This window comes from Sylvia atricapilla, chromosome 23 (genome assembly GCF_009819655.1).
Source record: "Sylvia atricapilla isolate bSylAtr1 chromosome 23, bSylAtr1.pri, whole genome shotgun sequence".
NCBI lineage: Eukaryota > Metazoa > Chordata > Aves > Passeriformes > Sylviidae > Sylvia > Sylvia atricapilla.
Window position 1 is genome coordinate 1,605,778 of NC_089162.1, and position 20,572 is coordinate 1,626,349.

The 20,572-nt window shown below is 46.4% G+C and overlaps 1 protein-coding gene and 1 pseudogene across 1 annotated transcript in view; both read left to right on the forward strand.

Moving 5' to 3' along the window:
• The first annotated feature begins 242 nt into the window (after positions 1-242).
• CDON (cell adhesion associated, oncogene regulated) overlaps positions 243-20,572 on the forward strand; it is a 36,871-nt gene continuing 16,541 nt past the window's right edge. Inside the window, exons 1-11 of the mRNA XM_066334847.1 lie at positions 243-1,164; positions 3,201-3,473; positions 4,999-5,145; positions 5,424-5,567; positions 6,303-6,590; positions 7,420-7,689; positions 8,633-8,971; positions 13,135-13,427; positions 16,698-16,872; positions 18,800-18,928; positions 20,211-20,417. Coding sequence (XP_066190944.1) covers positions 1,089-1,164; positions 3,201-3,473; positions 4,999-5,145; positions 5,424-5,567; positions 6,303-6,590; positions 7,420-7,689; positions 8,633-8,971; positions 13,135-13,427; positions 16,698-16,872; positions 18,800-18,928; positions 20,211-20,417 — 2,341 coding nt within the window. The 5' untranslated portion in view covers positions 243-1,088. The remainder of the gene's footprint in view (positions 1,165-3,200; positions 3,474-4,998; positions 5,146-5,423; positions 5,568-6,302; positions 6,591-7,419; positions 7,690-8,632; positions 8,972-13,134; positions 13,428-16,697; positions 16,873-18,799; positions 18,929-20,210; positions 20,418-20,572) is intronic.
• LOC136371040 (cytochrome b-like) lies at positions 17,879-18,769 on the forward strand (annotated as a pseudogene).

A 20,572-nucleotide genomic window follows, 5' to 3' on the forward strand; every position in this document is an offset into this window, starting at 1 on the left:
TATCAGCAGCAGAATTGTATGGCCGGGCTGATAAATGAAGTAACTGTGCTAAATGAGCTCAGATCTTATCCATCATAGCATTACACAAGGCCAGTAGGACATTTACATGAACGATAGCTGTGGATTTATTGTTTTCTTGGAGAAACCGGCGTTTGATTGAGACTCAGAATGTCAGAAATACCATTCCTGAGATCCACCGCCTGCAAGTTCTGTTGCTTGATTAGTTTGTGTTTTGCTGGTTTAACAATTTATTGTGGAGTCATTCAGGTTGGAAAAGACATCTGGGACCATATTTAGTTTGTGTTTGGCTGGTTTTATGAGGTAGTTTTTATTTTTGATAATGAAAGTGAGGTCTCACACAGGTGAATGGTCGTGTGTGACATGGCCAAGGAAAGGACTGCTCTCTCTAGAAGCAGCCATGGAGATAAAACTGGATATGATGGATACCCCAAAGGGATATAGGAGAAAGCCTCGTTTTTTGGGGAATATAAATGAGAACAAGACTAATATTGGTGTTTTTTCATTGCTATGGTTTGCCTGAAAAGCCCAGCAGAAGGAGCCAGCAGATGACAGGTCGCAGTAAGCAGGTTTAGAGCAACTGAGAGCGGTAGCGGCATTGCAGCAGTAGATTCATAGAAACTTGTAAAACAAGTGCAGCCTGATGATAGATGGTCAAATGATTATTGTTTGCAAACAATATTATCTCCAATAGATAAGCTGTTTACTTTGGACTCCAGCTCCTCTGGGTGGAATGGAGTCTAATTTATCAAGGCAGAGTGGTTCAATGCGGATGCCTCATGCCCCAGCTGTGGAAAAACTCTTACATTAAGAATAGTACTTGGAACCACAGTGAAGTTCAGCTCTAACTCACTTTTACAGATGGTTTCTATATTACAAAGAATATTGGCTGTTTCCTGGTTGTGCTTTTTTTTTTTTTATTTTTTTAAACTCCAAACACTTTGTTGTAAGAAAGTTAAAAGACGAACTCCTGAAAGTCACAGTAGACATGTGCCTGTTTGTTTTGTAGCTGTTTCCGTGCCTCGTCTTAGTCTGGAGCTTTGGGCTTTCAATTTGGAAAATCTGGCGCTATGCATCCAGCCCCCGGGAGCTTCCAGGCACTGCTCCTCATCACTGCCACCAGCCTTGTCACTGTCACCAGCACAGGTATGGCCTCACCTAAGCCAGGGACTTGGAGGTTTTGGGGTTGAGCTCAAATTTTGGAACAAACAGCGCTTGGGAGTGCATTTCAAAGTGGCCAACTTTAATGGATATTGTCAATAAGCTGCTTTTAAGGAAGCATGGAGCACTGAAACGCAGCCTTACACGCAATATATGACTTTGCTTGTGAAAACTTGGCTCAAGACAAGCGCCAGAACATGGAAGTAACTGGATTACTTAGGTTTGTTCCTTGGGATCTCCATGGATTCAGCTGGACGCTGATTCTGCTGCATGCAGTGCATCTTGTGTTCCCAGGGGTCGGGAGGGGTTTGGATTTGCAGGGGGAGAGGGGAATCAGCCCTTTGAAATGCGAAAGCTGATGCGTGGCTGCAGTTGGAACAGCTCTGGTATTAAAAAAAAGAAGAGGGATGGTTTTAATTGACACATCTGCTCTGTGTAGTCAGCTTGTCTTAACGTAACCACACAAAAAAGAAGCTTTTACTACTTTTAGCACTTCATAGCCAATCGTTATGAGCAAATGGGATAAATTTTATTTTTCAAGCAGTCATAGGAGATAAATTCCAGCTGCAGGGTCACTGCTACCAATTTTGCCTTTTACGCGAAGTGCAGTGTTGGTGTCAGAAGTGAGGGCAGGGGCGAAGATGAAAGTAGCAGTATGATTTCATAGCAATTGGTGGCAAGCAAACTGAAAGGTCAGTGCTTCTTTCTTATCCCTGGAAATTCAAACTGAACTAATAGGAAAAACAGTTTTCTAATTAAAAGCTAAAAATGGACATCTGGAGTCCTGCGAAATGCTTGGATACCATTTTTATGGATTTCATCTTTTTTCGTTAAATGAAGCCACACTTTAATTTCCAGTTTTATTTTTTGTTTATGCAGATAGTTTATGGTTCAGTTAAAAATGTGCAGTCTCTCATCTGAAACTCATAACCAGAGCTGGGATGGACTGACTTGAGAAGAAAAGCATGAATCCAGGGCCCCACCTATAAGAAAACTGTCTCTGACTTGGATGTCATTTAATATCATCTTGACCCGTACTATCTGGAATTCCTTAGATCCTTTACAAAATAGAAGTTGTTTTTCCCTGCCAATGTGTCTATTTTTGATTTAGTTTTTTCTCCTAATTTATATTGCTAACTAATTAAGTATTACTGGTGTTAATTGCCTTTTGCTTGCTTCCTTCATGCAAAATTTTTAGCGGAGAATTCAATAGAAAACAAATGGAAATACTTCTCAGTGTTTCATTGGCCAGGATAGGAAAAAATCTCTTCCAACATGCAGGAATTTTCTTCTGGCAAATAAATGGATTTTCATAACCAAGTTCTGTGGAATTGAACCTTTTATTTATTAGCAGCTCTTCCTGTTTCTGTTCATCTTTACTCAGTAAAGATAATGGATGCCCAATTCATCATCCTTGTCCTGATGAAGTCCATGTATTTGGAATTAGCAAGAGCCTTTGCTGTTCATCCAGCTTTTTTTATCTGGCTATTTTTAATTAGTTTTGCAGACTCGGAGACGGTTCTGTGTAAATACCTGGCAGGCTCCTGCCATTTCTAGCATTTTACAAGTCACGTCCGGGCCTGCTTCATATGGGACAGATCAGCTACAGCTGCGTGTTCCTGTGCTCCATCTCTTCAGGTGACGGGTGCTGTTTTCCTCTGGATAAATCCAGTGGGATTGCAATTTTTGCTGGCCCTGGCAAGTGTGACACCTCTGCCTTGTGCACGCTTTGGAATGTACCTCCCCCTTTCTGCACCTACGTCCCTTTAATTGTTGTTACCCCCTTTGTAGAGTTTGAATCTTGACGTTTTCCCAGTGTTTGAAAGCGAGCAGGAATCTCTCCTGAGTTCCTCTTGCCAAGGAAAAGGCAACACTTGCTTGAGTATCACTTGCAACTTGAAGTTTAGAGGCCCTTTATGTGAGTGAGTCTTTCCTACCAATCAGCACATAGTTAACCTTGTCACCTGTGTCCATGCAAAATTCTGGTCTCTAATTCAATATATGTCTATTTTTCCTTTTAGATTTAACTCCCCATTTTATTTCTGAGCCTTCATCTACTGTCCAGAAGTCTGGTGAGCCCGTCCAACTCCGCTGCTCTGCCGAGCCCTCCACAGCTCACATTTCCTGGCTGTTTAATGGGGAGCCTCTGGACAGCAGGGTGGGAGAAGTGGAAATCCAGTCAGGATCTTTGACAATCGTGTCCCTGAGCCCGGTGACGTGTGGGCACTATCAGTGTGTGGCGAGCAGCAGCGTGGGTGCCGTGCTGAGCCGGCCAGCCACAGTGTCCATGGGCAGTAAGTTCATCTGCATTTCTGTGCTTTGCTCCTTGCCAATTCTGTAGACCTCAGCTGGCTTGTGTGGTTTTTTCTTCTTTGACTTTTAGAAAGCACCTAGATCAAAATGTTCTGGGGTGGTTTTTTCCTCAGCCAGTATGTACAATTTGATGTATTATACACTTCTTGCCTTTTTTTTAATTACATCATCCGAGATCTGTCAGGTGATGCAGCCCTGGAACATATTCCCCAGAAAGCTTGTGGATCCCCATCCTTGGAGGCTTTTAAAGCCTTAGCTAGACCAAACCATACCTGATGGATTTAGTGGTGGTGTTAGCCTCATTTCAAGTTGAAGGACCTCAAGGGTCTCCTTCAGCAAACACAAATGTTATTCAATGAAATAATATTAATTTCCATGAATTGGCCTGAAAATACAAGATTCCCAAATGCTTACCTTCATAAAGGATGTTGAAAGAGCAGCTGAGTTGCCATGCCATTGCAGAAGAGTGCTTGAGAGTTGAGGAGAAATCTGTGGGAATTGTTGCCTGAGAAAGAAGTGGGAGCTGCAGATTTTCATTTTAATTTGATTTGATCAAACCAGTGTTGATGTTCTTCAGGTGGGGACAGTCTTCTCTCCTCTTAGGGACAGCTTCCCTTCTCTCAGTTGCACTGGTTCTTCTGATCAATCTTTGCCTTGATGCTTGATCTGTAAATTATGTGACCTCAAGGATTTGAAAGAGGAGGGACAATGTCTTCCACATGGAAAGGACAATGTGGTGCTGAGAACGAGAGTACAATATTCCTGCATGAGCATGATTTGTCTGCTCGGGATCTGTGGGCTGTCTGAATCAGGTCTTTGTCAAGCAGGGTTTGAGTGATTTCTCTGGAAGGGTACCTCATCTATGGAGCATGTCCAAAATCCCCTTGGGAGGAAAATCTCTTATAAGTGTTTTGGTAGAGTGCTGACCCATGGCCAGCCCCTCTCAAGAGAGCTCCAAGGGTGGCCAACGTAGGAAAACTTCACAGCCTCAAAGAACTTTGAACATGGAGGGAGTAGAAGAGCAGCTTTCACACTTCTCCTCCCTTGAACGTTTTGGCAGCACACAGGAAGGTGCTGGGAGCTCTCTGCCTGCCTCACTGTGTTCATTATCATCCCAGAAAGACAATTCCATGTTTTTATGGACAGGCTTCCTGCTGTCAGTGTGAATTGTCTTCTGTAGTGCCTGCAGAGCCTGTGAGGAGTCCTGCAGCCTTTCCAGTGTCTCTGCTGGCTTTTCTGGAAGCAGTTGAAGTGATGTAGGAATTATTTTTTCTCGTCACTGTTCCCATGTAAAAGCTGGTGCTTTTTTTAGTAAGAAGATGGATAAAGAGGGTTTATGCTGTTACGGGCTGCAGGGTGGACTGGGTCTGTTGATGTGAATGTCCAAAAGATGCACCAGAGAAGATGATCAGCATGAAACCAACTGTATTCTGAACACAAATACTGAGCTTACTGTCCTTCCCCTCTCCCAAGCCGTGGCTGCTCTTACCCTGTTACTCTCTCCAGGTTTAGCTGACTTTGATGCTTTGGGCACGGCTCCTGTTGCAGCAGAGGAAGGAGGCACAGCTCTCATCGGGTGCAAGGTGCCAGAAAGTCACCCCAAAGCACAGGTTCGCTTCCAGGTGCGGGGGAAATGGCTGGAACAATCAACAGGTGAGGTGTTTTGTGCAATATAAGTATCCAACAAAAGCTTGCCTGGAGTTTTTTCTTTGAACCTAAAGGAAAAAAATCCTCTGGAAACTTGCAGAACTTCCTGTGCAAATGTTTTTATCTAAACCTGTCCTTGGAAATGAGTCTCCCTTTGCATGGTGATTTCTTTGTGATTGTGTATGTAGTATAAATTGGTACTATTAATTACAAATTAACTTTAACGAAAATATTTTGAAAATAAATTAAATTTAATCCTCTTTTTGCCTTCCCTGCTTGTTTAGACAACTACCTAATTCTTCCATCTGGAAACCTGCAAATTTTGAATGTATCTTTAGAAGACAAAGGTTCCTACAAGTGTGCAGTGTACAACCCAGTTACTCACGACCTCAGAGTAGAACTCACTGGACGGAGGCTCACAGTCACACGTGAGTATTCAGTTCAGCTTTCCAGAACTAATACAGTTCAAACAAAATAAATAATATCCCTAAGGTTTTTAGCAAGGGCATATCAGTGCCTCCAACACCGTATTACGTAAGATTGCTCCTGGATTCTTTGCACATTCAGTTATTTCCCCTCACTGTGGAGGAGCAGTGTGACTGCATTTCAAATCCCAGACAGTCACATTTGGAAAGGGAAAGCTGCTAATACTTCTGTCCCCAAATCTATTCTGGAGCAGGACTTCTGGAAGACAGTGTTAAAACATCGTGCTCAGTCCCAAGTGTGGTGTTTGAAAGACATGGAGGAAGACAGTGAATGGGATGGGAGGGTGTGGTTTAAAAGCTTGGTTGGTTTCTCCTGCAAGGACAAGCTAGGGGAATTGGGATTGTTCAGCCTATAAAATAGAAGGTTTAGGGGTGACCTGATTGTGACCTTCCAGTACCTGAAGGGAGCCTACAGGAAAAATGGAGAGAGAGGGCCTGGAGTGACAGGACGAGGGGGAATGTCACTGATAGAGGGTAGGTTTATATTAGATATTGGATCCCTGTGAGGGTGGTGAGGCCCTGTGAGCCTCTCTGCCAAGAGAAGCTGTGGCTGTCCCATCCCTGGAAGTGCTCCGGGCCAGGCTCGACAGGGCTTGGAACAACCCGGTCCAGTGGAAGGTGCCCAGAAGCCCAAATCATTCTGTCATTATATTCCATGATTTATTTCCTTTCCTCCAGGCCCTTCTTCAGGTGGCCCCCACATCCTTCACCCGCTGACTCCCCAGAGCCTGGCAGTGCCCCAGCACAGCGCCCTGACCCTGGAGTGTGTGGTCAGTGGGTCAGCTCCAGCCCCCATCCGCTGGCTGAAGGACGGCCGGGATGTGCTGAGGAGAGGCAGGTGGAAGCTGCTGCACTCTCACCTGGTGGCAGATCGGCTCGAGCCGTCGGATTCTGGGAATTACTCCTGCGTGGTGGGAAGTGACTCTGGACCAGTGAAATATGTTAACTATTCGCTTACTGTACTTGGTAAGAAGTGAAGACATTTTCACATCCAGGCAGCAAACGTACCCTTCGTATACCTGCTAGTTTTGGCGTGTGCTTCCAAAGAGCCTTGCATTCTTTCTCAGCCTTTGAGTGTATTAAAATAAAGAATAGAGATCTGTTTATAATGACTATATCCCGTCATTTCTCTCAAGTTAAGATCTGTAATTATTTATCTCTTCAAACCATTTGCAGTCTGAAATAATGAAACAGTGAAGGATAACAAACTCCAAGGGAAGAACTGATCCATTTATTTTCCTACAGAGTGCCAGTGTCAGTAATGTGCCAGGGAACCAAATTTGCTTCTTTTGAGGCTGTATGTGAACAAAAAGCTGGCAAGGGAAGGTAATATGTTTGGCTGAGAAGCTAAACAAAAGCAAAGGAAACATAATCATATATTTGGCCTCTTTTGTTTGGCTGCTAGTTGTTCCTCCCCTTTCCATTGTAGCAGATTCTCCTGGTGTTTGAGTTTTTCTGCATTCATGACGGATTTTGTTTGGGTTTTAAAATGGTATGTTAGATTTACTCACAAAACAGGGTGTTGACACACAACACGCCTCTTTTTGGGGGATGTCATTAATTAATTGTTTTGAAAATAGAAGCGTTTTATTTACAAGATTAATGCAAACATGTGGCTTTTGGAATAAAAGGGAGAAACCATTCAAATAAGCCCATGTGTGGGAAAACCAGCTTGAGGCTGTGCAGTTTGTGGTACTTGCTCAGCCTTTGGATGTGATAAGCCTGTGTAGTGTTTCAAAGCAGTTTTTTCAGGACTTAGCCTAAGTCGTTTATGTAGAATCATTTCCCTTTCCAGAACCTGCCTCACTCTCCAGGGGACTGCAGGACGAAACCGTGGCTGCTGGAGGGAGTGTCCATTTCTGGTGTGACGTTGGTGGCAGCCCTGCTCCCTCCCTCACCTGGCTCCACAACGCAGCTCCTGTCCATCCTTCCCCACGACACTTCCCCACGGGAAACCACCTGCGGATCTGTGGGGTCACCCCAGAGGACTCTGGCCTGTACCAGTGTGTGGCCAACAATGGAATTGGCTTTGTGCAGTCCACAGGGAGACTCCGTGTCCAGCCAGGTATGAGCACTTGCAGCCCTCGAGAACTCACATTAATATTTATCCTTCAGGCTTTATGCTGTTGTGGTTTTTTCCCCTAGATTATGTATTAATTTGTTTCTGACCACTAATCTTACAAAGAAGGTGCTTTCAGCTGGATTTTAAGAGATGTAGGGATTTCTGGTGTAGTTGTGGCTACTTGATATTTTAAACCTGGATTATCAGCTGCAATCAAATCAGCTTATGATTGGATTTGATGCGATTTATTCTTAAATAGAATCAGGATCCTGTTGTGCTGGATGTGCTGGTACTCCTAGTAGTATTGGCTGCTGAGTAGTTAAGCCTGTTCCATAATCAAGTTTTCACAACAATCATCAGGTTTGGGGTTAATGCACACTTCTCCTCTATCAGATTGGCAGGATCAGGTACCAGTAGTCTTTTTGATCTCTTTTCTGTTTAAGATACCTTCTAATACCCAGAGAAAGTGATTTCTGCTGGCACAAAGATGCTGGCAAGGCTGTTGCTGTCCCTCTTCTCTCCCTGTTTTGCTTAGCTGTAGCTTTGAACCTTTTCTGGACCTTCAAAGCTGTAGCTTTGAACCTTTTCTTTATGGTTGGTGTGAGCTGTGCAGAGCCTGGCTGAGCTGAGATTTCATGGCCTCTGTGTGTGTGGAGTGGACTAAGCCAGTCTTGCCTGCACTGTGTTCCTCTCTGACAGTCAAATCTTTGTCATTTAGAGAACTTAAATTGTAGTCTGAGTGTAGGTTTTTAATCAGCCTTTTCTAAGGAGAAGTCTGTGCTGATCTCTTCAGTCTGGAAAGGGAGTCTAGAATCTGTGTAGAGAGGAAATATTTGTTGAAATGGTTAGAAAGAACTATAAAAATTTTAAAATTGTATTGACTTGTTCTGGCATTAAGTGTCATATCCCTTAGTTGAATTCATTCTTTGGTTGTCTTTCCCCCCAGGCAAAGATTCTGTCCCCATCATCACCTCTCCCCCAGCCAACACCACTGTGGTGGCTGGTGGGGACGTGACCCTGTCCTGCAATGCCACTGGCCTGCCCGCTCCTCTAATCCGCTGGTATGACAGCAGAGGCCTCGTCATCAGTCCCCCTGCCCAGGGGCCTCACCCCAAAGCACAGAGCCCTCCCTGGGCAGGGACAGAGCCCTCCTGCCCCTCGGTGGCCCGCGTGGGCTGGGGCTCCCTGCGCCTGCGGAACGTCAGCCCGGAGCGTGCCGGCGAGTTCCGCTGCGAAGCCAGCAACGAGCACGGCTCTGCCCTGTCCACAGCCTTCCTCACAGTCGGTAAGCTGAGCCCCCCACTGCCCTCTTGACTCCCTGATCTAGGTGAAAAATGCCTCAAAATAAGAAATGAGTGGGTGGGTGGGTGGGGTGGAGTCTCAGGGAAAGGAAGCAGAAGAGGCTTAGTTGTCTTCATGGAGCAGTTCCTCCCTCCCAGCTTAGGCAAAGGAGGAATGCTGTGTGCATTGCATGGACTTAGCATCTTCTGTGTGATAAAAACTATCCAAGGCTGGTATTTTTTATCTATTTCTTGAAATTGCTACTAGGAAAAGACAGTACTTACACTAAAGCAAGATGGGAAAGAGCCTTTCCTCACACTGGAATATTTTGTGACATTAATACCAGGTTTGAGCTCCCCCAAGTTCCCTTCACAAGAACTGAGATACAGATTTTTAGTTACATGAAATTACTTAAGTTTCTCAGCTCTTTCAGCACCTTGCCTTAGTTAATTTAGCTGAATGGCAGGGAGATTTCAGGTCAGTGGGAAATATGTGGCCTCATTTTTAAAGTTCTTTGGTTAGAGTTTAAAACTCCTGTAAATAACATGGAAAGATGCTTAAAGGTTCACTTAGGGGGAAAAAAGAAAGAAGAAACCTCAAGAAAGCGATCCCATCGTGTAGTTTTATAAATCAGTTATTTTTGGACCTTGCTGAGTGGAAACACGAAACTAAATATCATCCCAGAATTCAGCCTGTGTTAAAGAGAAAAATCCCACTGCTTTGCCTCAGAATTTTATGGCAGTGAGTTCAATTTTAATGCTTTGTTTATTAACTTTTATCGGTTTCTAATATGTTGTACTGGCTGCTGATTATGGTGCAGAGGGTGGTTAAGGCATTTGGTTTTGATATAAAAGTCCCTGAGGACTTTCTGGGAGCTGTTAGGGGTTTAGAACAGCTCCCAGCCATGCCAAAGACATGCTCAGACACTCAGCTGTTTAATGAAGAATTCCTGCCAGGTAACACTTTCGAAGCACCTGAATGACTTCAGCTGAAATTCCAGCGCATTTCTTTAGTAGAAGGATCAGCTTAAGCGCCTCTCAGCCTCAGTACCCAGTCCTATAATTTGCCTTGTCCCAGCACACAGTAAGAGAGCCCATTTGGCTGAAAAATATATCATTTTTTCTTTCCTTCTGCTGGATCTGTTCCAGGCTGTGATTCATTGCATGGTCTTACAGCAGGCAGGACAACTTCAGCTGCCATCATAGTGAGAAACCACCAAACTGTAAAATGATGCCTCTGGATCCTGTACCCATGGCCCTCCCTTTTCTGGGTCTTTTTTAGACAGTTGTGGGGTTGGCCTGCATGGCAGGAGCTTCCCAGAGCTACTGAACACAAGGTTAAATCTCCCAAATAACTTCATCTAATGGAAATGAAGGAGAAAAATACACTGCAGGGAGTCTGAGTAGCAGGAGAGGGAGTGAAAAACACAAGGACCATTTAGTCTACACAGGTGGGTGTTTTAGGGACAAATGGGCTGAAGTTGCTCCCGCAGAAACCTTAGAGAAGCTCTGAGAAGGCCTAATGTGAAACACGTGCCAGGTGTGGGTGACCTCACTGGTGTGCTGTGCCCAGGTTTTCAGAGGGCTTTCCCAGCCTGTGCTGAGGTATTTGGAGAGCTTGCAAAGCAGGGAGGATCCTCTGGCTGTTGAAGAAGCAGGGAAGAAGGGCCTGGGGAATGTGACCTGTTTGCACAGCAGAGATAAAATCCAGGGCACGGCAGCGGGCTGGGCTCTGCCTGTGGCTGTACACTGGTCAGGAGAACAAGCAAAAGTGCTGTGAAACACAGCGGGTGAGGAAAGGTTTCTGCAGGAGAAGAGGCTGAAAAAGTGAGGGCTCTTCACCTTCAAAATGAGGGAGAAACAAAAAATAAAACAAAGCTGAAGGGGAGCAACAACAGCGGGCAGTAGAGTGTTGGCTATTATGGAATGTGTGAGTTGGAGCCAGGCTGAGGGAGTTGGGATGGTTCATCCTGGAGAAGGATCTGGGGAGATCTTAGACCCGCTTTCCATGCCTAAGAGAGCAGGAGAGGGTTTTTGTACAAGAGCCTGGAGTGACAGGACAAGTGGGAATGACTTCCAACTGCCAAAGGACAGGGTTAGAGGGGATATTGGAAAGGAATTGTTCCCTATGATGGTGGTAAGGCCCTGGAGCAGGTTGCCCAGAGAAACTGGCTGCCTCATCCCTGGGAGTGTTTGAGGCCAGGGCTTGGAGCAACCTGGCCTGATGGAAGGTCAGTGGGGCTTGGAACTGGATGGCCTTTAAGGTCCTTTCCAACTTAAATCATTCTAAGATTCTATGAATATGTTCTTTTAATGCCCAAATTTGGGACCTTCAGTCCTTCTCTGGTTGCTGGTGGGAATTGGGATTTTGGGTGCATGCTGCCTTTGTCCTGACTCAGCTCAGTGCTGCTGGTGTTCTCAGTGGGATTGGGAAGCTGAGGAAGAAAAGTCTCCATGGCGAAGGGGAAAGGGATCGCACTGAGAGCAACAGCCAAAAAAAGTTGCATAATTACACAGCAGCAGAGAGAAGGCTGATGTGCTGGGTTATATGGGTAGTAATTATACCAGAAACTTTGCAAAAAGAGCTTAGATCTGAATTGCTTAATGGGAATTGTTACCCGGGGGTTGTTTTCCAAAGCAAAAACACAACAACCCAGCAGTTGTTGACGACTCCCCTCCTGCAGCAATGAACACAGCGCTGGCTGTGGGTCTGCTGTCACCAGCTGAAACCACAAGTCATTCTCCACTCCAAGAGGCTGTGTCCCCAGTGCCAGCAGGCGTCAAACCAAACCGTGCCCACCCACATCCTCGGGGTCCACCACGGTGCTGAGGGCCTTCCACCTCCTCCCATTTGTTTCCAATATCACGCCCTTCCCACTGCTCCACTGACAGCAGAGATACCCTTTCGCCTGGGGATTGTTCTGGGAGTGTCTGGCATTTTAAGACCATCTGGGCTTTGGGGACATCCTCCCCATGTTGTTGCCTTCTTCCTGTCTCTGAATTTTGTGGCATTGCTAAATAAATGAGAAGAAACAAACAAGGAATGCTTGCTGAGAGCGTGTCTTCAATTTGAAAAGAGAACTTTCCTTCCCAACTTTTTAAAAAGTGGCCAAAAATAGCAGCCACACTTGCTGCTGGTATTTTAATGGAGGTTTGAAGGAATCTGAGTCAGCCAGGCTAACACTGCCTAGGCTTTACATTACCAAGGAATTTGTTTGTTTTGTAAACCAAGTTCCCTTCATTCCCTTCCCCTTCCAGACCCCGGCACGTAACATAAACCTACACAAATCTGAAAGGACGGACAGGGCTCCGAACATCTGGCTGTCCCACTGCTGCCGTGTGCAGCCTTGAGGAGCTGCACTTCTTCCCAAACCTTCTTGCTTTAAATACTGATGTTTTCTTGTCCTGGATAATCTCAGATGTCCAACTTGCCACCCTTTTCCTGCCTGGAATTCTGATGAGCCCTGCATCAGCCGAACAGGGCTTTTTTTTTTTTTTTTGTCTTATGACCTCTTTTAGACTGCTGATACTGTATAGATTTCTTTTTCATACCAGCAAAAGTAAATAGGATGGAGGAGGCTGGAGAAGGATTTCTAGAAATGCGTTGGTATTAAATTGCATGTAGATCTTCCTGTAAACTGAGTTTATTCTCAGCATAAATTTTTAAATGAAGTAGTTGAGTTGTACAGCTTTCAAAGCTTCTCTAAATTACAGCTAAAACCTCAGAAACTGGGATAGGAGAATGTCCTCTTGTGTGCATGCCAGTGCAGGCCATGAAAAGTTCCTTGTACATTGGCATACAAATTACTCTGTTTGTCTCACAGATTTAGCTATATGCTTATTTATTTCTTTTAACATGCATTGCCATGACTTAATTTAGTGGAGATACAGTCAAACTGTGCCTGTAGACCTTGAGTTTCAGGTTTTCTCTCTTTGCTGCTGTGAAAAAAACACCAAACCAAATAAAACAAACCGAACCCCACTGCTGTGCCCTGAAAAAACACCCAGGCCGCAGCTTGGCACCAGGCTCAGATCTGTGTGGACACCTCTGGACCTGGTGTTTTGCAGCAGGGCTTGTTTGGAAATGTCACTCTGAAATGATTTAGTGTCCCCTCGGCGTGGGGCGAACGTACGTCATCGTGGATGTAACCAGACCCTCCCTTTGCAGTTCCTTCAGCAACTGGCACGAGAGCAGGAGAAACAGCTCCTCTGGAGCTCGCCCAGAGCGACGAGAGCGGTGCTGATTTTGGTGCAGAAATGGCATTCTCAAGCTCGCCTCCAACCAAATCTCCTCTGGATGTGGCTGCGGTGGAAAAAGCGTCGAGCGTGGCCGCCCCGCCCGAGGCCCCCATCATCCTGAGCCCCCCACAGACGCCGAAGCCGGACACGTACAGCCTGGTGTGGCGGCCGGGCCGCGCCGGGGGCCTGCCCATCAACGCCTACTTCGTCAAATACCGCAAGGTACTGTCCCCAGCCAGCCGTGCCCAGCCATCCTCGGCCATGTCCGGCCGTGTCCAGCCATGCCCAGCTGTGTCCAGCCATCTTCAGCCATGCCCAGCCTTCCTCAGCCATGCCCAGCCATCCTCAGCCATCCTCAGCTATGCCGGCCATGCTCAGCTGTCCTCAGCCATGCCCAGCCATGCCCAGCTGTGTCCAGCCTTCCTCAGCCATGCCCAGCCTTCCTCAGCCATGCCCAGCCATCCTCAGCCATCCTCAGCTATGCCGGCCATGCTCAGCTGTCCTCAGCCATGCCCAGCCATGCCCAGCCATGCCCCAGCCATCCTCTGCCATGCCCAGCCATGTCCAGCCATGCCCAGCCATGCCCCAGCCATCCTCAGCCATGCCCAGCTGTGCCCAGCCATGCTCAGCCATGCTCAGCCATGCTCAGCCATGCCCAGCCATGCCCAGCCATGCTCAGCTGTGCCCAGCCATGCCCAGCCATGCCCAGCCATGCTCAGCCATGCTCAGCCCTCCTCAGCCATGCCCAGCCATGTCCAGCCATGCCCAGCCATCCCCAGCTGTGTCCAGCCATGCTCAGCTGTGTCCAGCCATGCTCAGCCATCTTCAGCCATCCTCGTCCATGCCCAGCCACCCTCAGCCATGCCCAGCCATCCTCGTCCATGCCCAGCCATCCCCAGCCCCCAGGGACACGGCGCAGACGCATCGCGTTTCTGTTGGGTTTCCCAAGGAACCTACAGTGCTGGTTTTAACCATGACATGCTCAGGCCAGGCAGAACACAGTGGGTAGTTGAAGCACAACGTTCCTGTGCACACACAGCTTATATGAGGGATGGCTGACATTGTCACCAATACACTGCTCTGTCTGTTTTAAGTGAGATTTATCCAGGCTTTTCTGTCCTTTACAGTGTCATTATGGAGAATGGGGCTCCAGGGCGTGTTGTGTGCAGAGTCAGTGGGGTTAAAAATGCATTTAAACATGAGCCAGCTTGAATGTGTGAGTGACAGCAGAAGGGAGGCAGAGTTTTACCTTAGTATATCACCGAGTTTGCTGCTCTTGGTCCCAAAAGGAATCAATTAAACTGAAGTTATCAAATATGAAAGTGAACTGAAATTTGCAGGGCAGTACCTGCTATGGCATTAAAATGGTGTCAACACCGAGCTCTTTTGCTTAACATCACGTGGTGGGATTCCTGGGGTCTGTTGTGCAGAGGCAGGAGTTGGACTCCGTGATTCTTGAGGGCCACTTTCAACACAGGAGGTTCTGTGATTCTAAAATCAGAACCCAGCAATGCCTGCATCTGTTCTTCAAAGCAAACCAGTTTTCTGCATGGCAAAGCTGTTTGATTTATTTTTCATAAGCTTTTTAATCCTCTACATCCTGATCTTGTCTTAGCCTGGAGGGAATGCTTAGATTTTTGACCTGTTGGTTCCTGAAAACCAAGTGCCAGAGTTTGTTGGTGATAATTTCTCATCCAAAGGCAGTTGGTTCACATAAGCCCTGGAAGCTCTGAATGCTTTTTTGACCTTTTTGACGCTCTCTCTTCTCTCACACCAATCCTTTCCACATTAAATGGAATGCTCACTCATGCATTTCTCAGCATTGAATTTATCCTGGTTTTTAGGGTGGTGCTCTCTTTATGTCATTAAATTATTTTATTGATTTCCCTCTTTTAAGAGAAGAAAAAAAAACCTGGGGGAATAAAAGCCTTGGAGTGGTTGCTGTAGAAGAAAATAGTTGAACAAAGACCTCTGCCATAACCTTTGATAATCCACAGCGTTTAGATCTGCCTCCAATGTTTTATTAAAGTCTTATATTGTTTAGTAGTTTATTTTTGGTGGAATCTTTGTCTTTTCCTTTGGGATTTGGGGTAATGTTTTCCTGCAAAGGTCAAGCATTAAGAGACTACCCAGAATGTCTTTCTTTTCTTTAACGGAGCTGATGGTTTCACTGCTAAGTCAAAAAGTGTTTCTGTTTAAAAAAAATGAAACATGCAGTGATAAAACCAAATCTTTGGTCTCCCCACTGACTTTTTTCCCGTCTTTAAGGAGTAACATAATTTTTGTTGCCCATTTTAGCTAATAAGTATTTTTAAATGCTGAAGTACAGGGAAAGCTGGGCTGGTACAGGGAAGGTCTCCTTTTCATTAGGGTATTGGGTCCAGCTCTTTAGTAGCACACAGCTGAAGGCCGACTGAAGGCTTGAAAATCATTTGGGCTCTTGTAGTTTTAGCCACAAGTGAAAATGAAAAAGAAAAAAACAGTCAAAACTAACTGTGTGTATGTGCATGGAGAGGGAAAATAAGTTTATCCAAGGAGTAGTGTGAAAGTGGGTGCAAAGCTGCTGATTTGTAGTAGAAGTGAACAGTCCTTGTTTCTGAGCATGCACTGCTGACAGTTTCTCGCTTGTGTGCAGCTGGAGACAAACTATAGATAAACGTAGGAGAGCAGCAGGAGTTTTGGCAAGGGGCAGAGGTGCTTTGGGGCATGATGGGGGTATGAGCAGTCCCTGGCTCCGAGCATGCCGTGCTGAGCATTTCTCCCTTGTGTGCAGCTGGAGACAAACCATAGGTAAATGTAGAACACCAGGAGTTTTGGTGAGGGGTGCAGTTGGGGTTGTGAGCAGTCCCTGATTCCGAGCATGCCGTGCTGAGCATTTCTCCCTTGTGTGCAGCTGGAGACAAACCATAGGTAAATGTAGAACAGCAGGAGTTTTGGCAAGGGGCATGATGCAGGGTGTGAGCAGCCCCTGGTTCCGAGCGTACGGTGCTGATGATTTCTTCCTTGTGCACAGCTGGAGACAAACTATAGGTAAATGTAGAACACCAGGAATTTTGGTGAGGGGTGCAACTGGGGTTGTGAGCAGTCCCTGACTCTGAGCATGCCGTGCTGAGCATTTCTCCCTATGCGTGCTGCTAGAGATAAACCATAGGTAAATGTAGAGCAGCAGGAGTTTTGGCAAGGGGTGCAGTTGGGGTTGTGAGCAGTCCCTGATTCCAAGCATGTGGTGCTGAGCATTTCTCCCTTGTGTGCAGCTGTAGACAAACCAAAGGTAAATGTAGAACAGCAGGAGTTTTGGTGAGGGGTGCAGTTGGGGTTGTGAGCAGTCCCTGGCTCAGGCGTGCAATGCGGAGCATTTCTCCCTATGCGTGCTGCTAGAGATAAACCATAGGTAAATGTAGGAGAACAAGAGTTTCAGTGAGGGGCACGATGGGAGTGTGAGCAGTCCCTGGCTCAGGCGTGCCGTGCTGATGCTTTGTCCCCTGTGCACAGCTGGAGGACGGCGTGAGCGCGGCGGGCGGCTGGCACACGGTGCGAGTGCCCGGCAGCGAGAACGAGCTGCGCCTCACCGAGCTGGAGCCCTCCAGCCTCTATGAAGTGCTGATGGTGGCCAGGAGCGCCGCGGGCGAGGGCCAGCCGGCCATGCTGACGTTCCGCACCAGCAAGGGTAGGTGCAGCACAATGTGCCCTGTGTCCCGGCCTTCCAGAGACATTTATTTAATGACATCAGTCGTTTAATGGCATCTGCTAAGCCATATGTGAAATATTCTGTAATTTATTTGCTAAAGAACAGAACTCTAATAGCTAAAATTGCTGTAGGGCAAACTTCCCTGAGCGTGAGGCTGTTGGTAAGTAGAAGCTATTAAAAGCTTGATAATATTATTTTGGGGGTGATTGTTAAGATTTGTACTGTGAGGTTTCTCTTGCTTTAAGGAGCAAAGTCGGGAGCAGCCTGTCCTTGTTGAGGTTTTTAATCACAGAAGAAACTCTGCACCACTGAGTTTTCATGTATCAACAAAGCTGTTCCTGGTTTGCTTTGCAAACACCTCAGTGACAATCTCTGCTGACCACAAGCCAGCTGCTCTGATAGTTGTGTGCAGACAGCAACAAGCACAACGTTCCTAATCAGAGCATTTTTTCTCTCAAGCTTGGACGCTGCTGCCTGTGCTCTTTAGCACACAAACAAGTAGATATTTTTTGTACTCTTGTCCAAGAATGGCTTTTAAGTGACAGAGGGCAGGATTACAGGGGACATTTGGAACAAATTCTGCCCTGTGAGAGTGGTGAGGCCATGGCACAAGGTGCCCAGAGAAGCTGTGGCTGCCCCCTCCATGAAAGTATTGAAGGCTAGGTTGGATGGGGCTTGAAGCTGTCCCTGCCCAGGGGAGAGGGTGGACCAAGATGAGCTTAAAGGTTCCTTTTGACTCAAATCCTTCTGGAGTTCTATGAAGGACAGGATAGCTTAAACTTTTTTAAAAGAACTTAATGTCTTCATGAAATTTGTGAAATATACTTAGATCCTTTGCCCTATCCATCCTTATCATCATTCTGTCAATGAGCAGATACAAAACTGATGGTCTCCAACCCCTGAAAATCTTCCTCCCTTTAAAAATGTCAATAGCTCCCTAATTGTGACCTACCCAATCCCCAGAACATCTCTGCCCTTATGAAACTTTGGGTCCCTCCCAGGCACCTGCCTAACAACTCAAATCCTGACTGACCTACCACTCACCCTACACGGCCCAGCAGACACAGCCCCAGCCTGCAGCAGCCTCACCTAGACACACAGAAATGTTCAGTGTGGCTGACTGGTCCCTCAGCTGCTCCAAAGGGAACCTTATTCTTCATCTGTATCCATCAGCAGGCTGGATGAGGATTTTACTTTGGCTCCTACTTACACGAAGAGGCCTCTAACACACGAGTCCTTCTCCCGCTCCCCCTTCATAGGCTGTGTCCTACCATGAGGCCAAGCACCATTTTGAGAGGCCCCAGTCATCCATCCCCAGCCTGTTCTCAGCCATCCCATTCCTTGCACAGACCCTCAGAGCATGAGTCTGAGGAGGATTCTCTGTAGAAAACCCCACACTTACCTGATTTTTTGCCTTACACCTCCTCCCTTTATCATCACAGGTGCACATTCCTCCACCCCACCTTCCTCCACGAGTCAGGTTCAAACACCCCCCAGGGTATTGTATCAAAATCCCATTCCACCCATACTTTTCCATAAAAGACATCCTAGTGTTCATACTGATGTTCTTTCTACTACTAACCCTCCCATCTTACTGGAGGGGCAAACAAACTTTACAGCAGCAAAGCCACTTTTCACAGCCCATCATATTAAACCCATATAAAACCACTAAGCACTGTGTATGTCAGTACTGTAGATGGACAATCACTCACCCACAGCCAAGTGTCTGGGTGGGAAATCTCTCTTGCTCTCCCAGAGAAACTCCCTGACTGCTATTCTGACTGTTCAGCTTGGGATTTGGAGCCAGGGCAGCACAGTAGCAGGTGACCTTGTAGAGTGAGCATTGACGAACAGCATTTCCTTATGCAGGCCCTAAACTGATGTACTCTCTGTCAAATCTTCTTAGAAAGAACATCATCCTCGAAAAACACGCAGGCTCCGTCTCCACCCGTGGGAATCCCCAAGCACCCCATTGTTCATGAAGGCACAAATAATTTTGGTGTCATCCTTCCAGACCCGTCTCGTCACAGTGGAGGTAAGAGTGTGGGTGGTTTGTGATTCAAGCGCTCCAAGTTGTGTTGCAAAGAGCTGCATCTGAATGAACCTGTGTTCATCACTGCTCCAGGTGCTTGTATTGTCTCCTTTATTTCCTGGTTATTCTGAGGTTACTCTGTTACATAGGATATTTCTAAAGATGCTGCTGCCTGCATGTGTGGCTCTCAAAAATCAAGAGAATTTTAGCTTACAACCCATGTTCTTGCTGCTCATTTTTAAGCCTCTGGTTTCTTTTTGCTGAATACTCTTTCCTTCCACCGAGAAAGGGCCAGAGGAAGAGGAAATGGGAAATGGCTGTGTCAGAGCTTTAAGTTCTCACAGTGTGTGATATCTGTTCTGAATGTTTTCCTGCAGCTTCCCAGGGACAGGCTTATTTCTGCTGGTGAGGAGATATAAGCACTTCCCAGTAGATGTGATGTTTGGCCTGATTTCCAGTGAAAAGAGCACGTTTATACTCCTTGTTCTCATCCCCCTTTCCCCAAGCCTTTGAACTCCTTGACCTGGTTCAGGGGCTGAGATCTCAAAGGTATCTAAAATTTGGGGTAAAGCCAAAGTTGAGTGGAGAGGTTTAATAACAAAGGCAAGGAGCTGAGCTTGTGGCAGCACTGAATGTCAGAGGAGCCACACAAGGGCCTTACTTGTGCCTGGCTGCAAATGCTTAGCTGCTTCATGCCCCAGAGCTGCCAGCCTGCTGCTCCTGGCTCCACTCCTCTCCTCAGCACCAGCTCCATGCTCATGAATCCAGGCTGGTTTAGTAAAGCCTCACAGCTCTTACAACCAGATTGACTAACACCCCTCTTTCCCTTCTCTCTGTCCCACTGCTGCCTGTAACTTCAGTGAGTTCCGTAAGTACATCCTGGTGCATGCTTTGTTCCTTCCCATTTCTCCAGCACCCATTCATGCAGATGGGTTGAAGTTTCATTTGGTCTGGGGGGAATTTTGGGGGCTTGAAAATAATGACCATGTTTTTCCTGTTCACTTAGTGTGTGTGTGTCTGTTTTCATGTAGAAATGGTTGGAGTAGTGCAATATCATATAATTTTTTTAATATTATATTGATAAGATAATCAATTCCTCTGTTGTCTGCTCATCATCCATCCTTTTCAGCAGAGTAAGGGCAGTGGTGATTCCAGGAGGATTTAAGATTCTCCTTGTTAATATGTGAAACCCAATGTAATCATCAACAACGAGTCTAATCTGTTATTAGTGAAAATTAAGTTTCAGCAGACTCTAATCCTCTTGTAACCAAATTTGCCCTTTCAGTTCCAGAAGCCCCTGACCGACCCACGATATCCACGGCATCAGAATCATCTGTCTACGTCACGTGGATCCCCCGTGCCAACGGGGGCTCCCCCATCACTGCCTTCAAAGTGGAGTACAAACGTCTGGGCCGCAACAGCGACTGGCTCATTGCAGCTGGCAACATCTCTCCCTCCAAGCTGTCTGTGGAAGTTCGGAACTTGGAGCCAGGTATTGGAAATGATCTTTCATTACTGCAGCTCTTTGGGTTTTTTTTCGTTTTAGCTTCTGCTTGAATTACCCCGTTTCTGCTCGATTAGGTTCGGGTTTTGTGTATGGCCTAGGAGCTCATTACTTGAATTCAAGTTGATTTCTGGCTTTCCAAG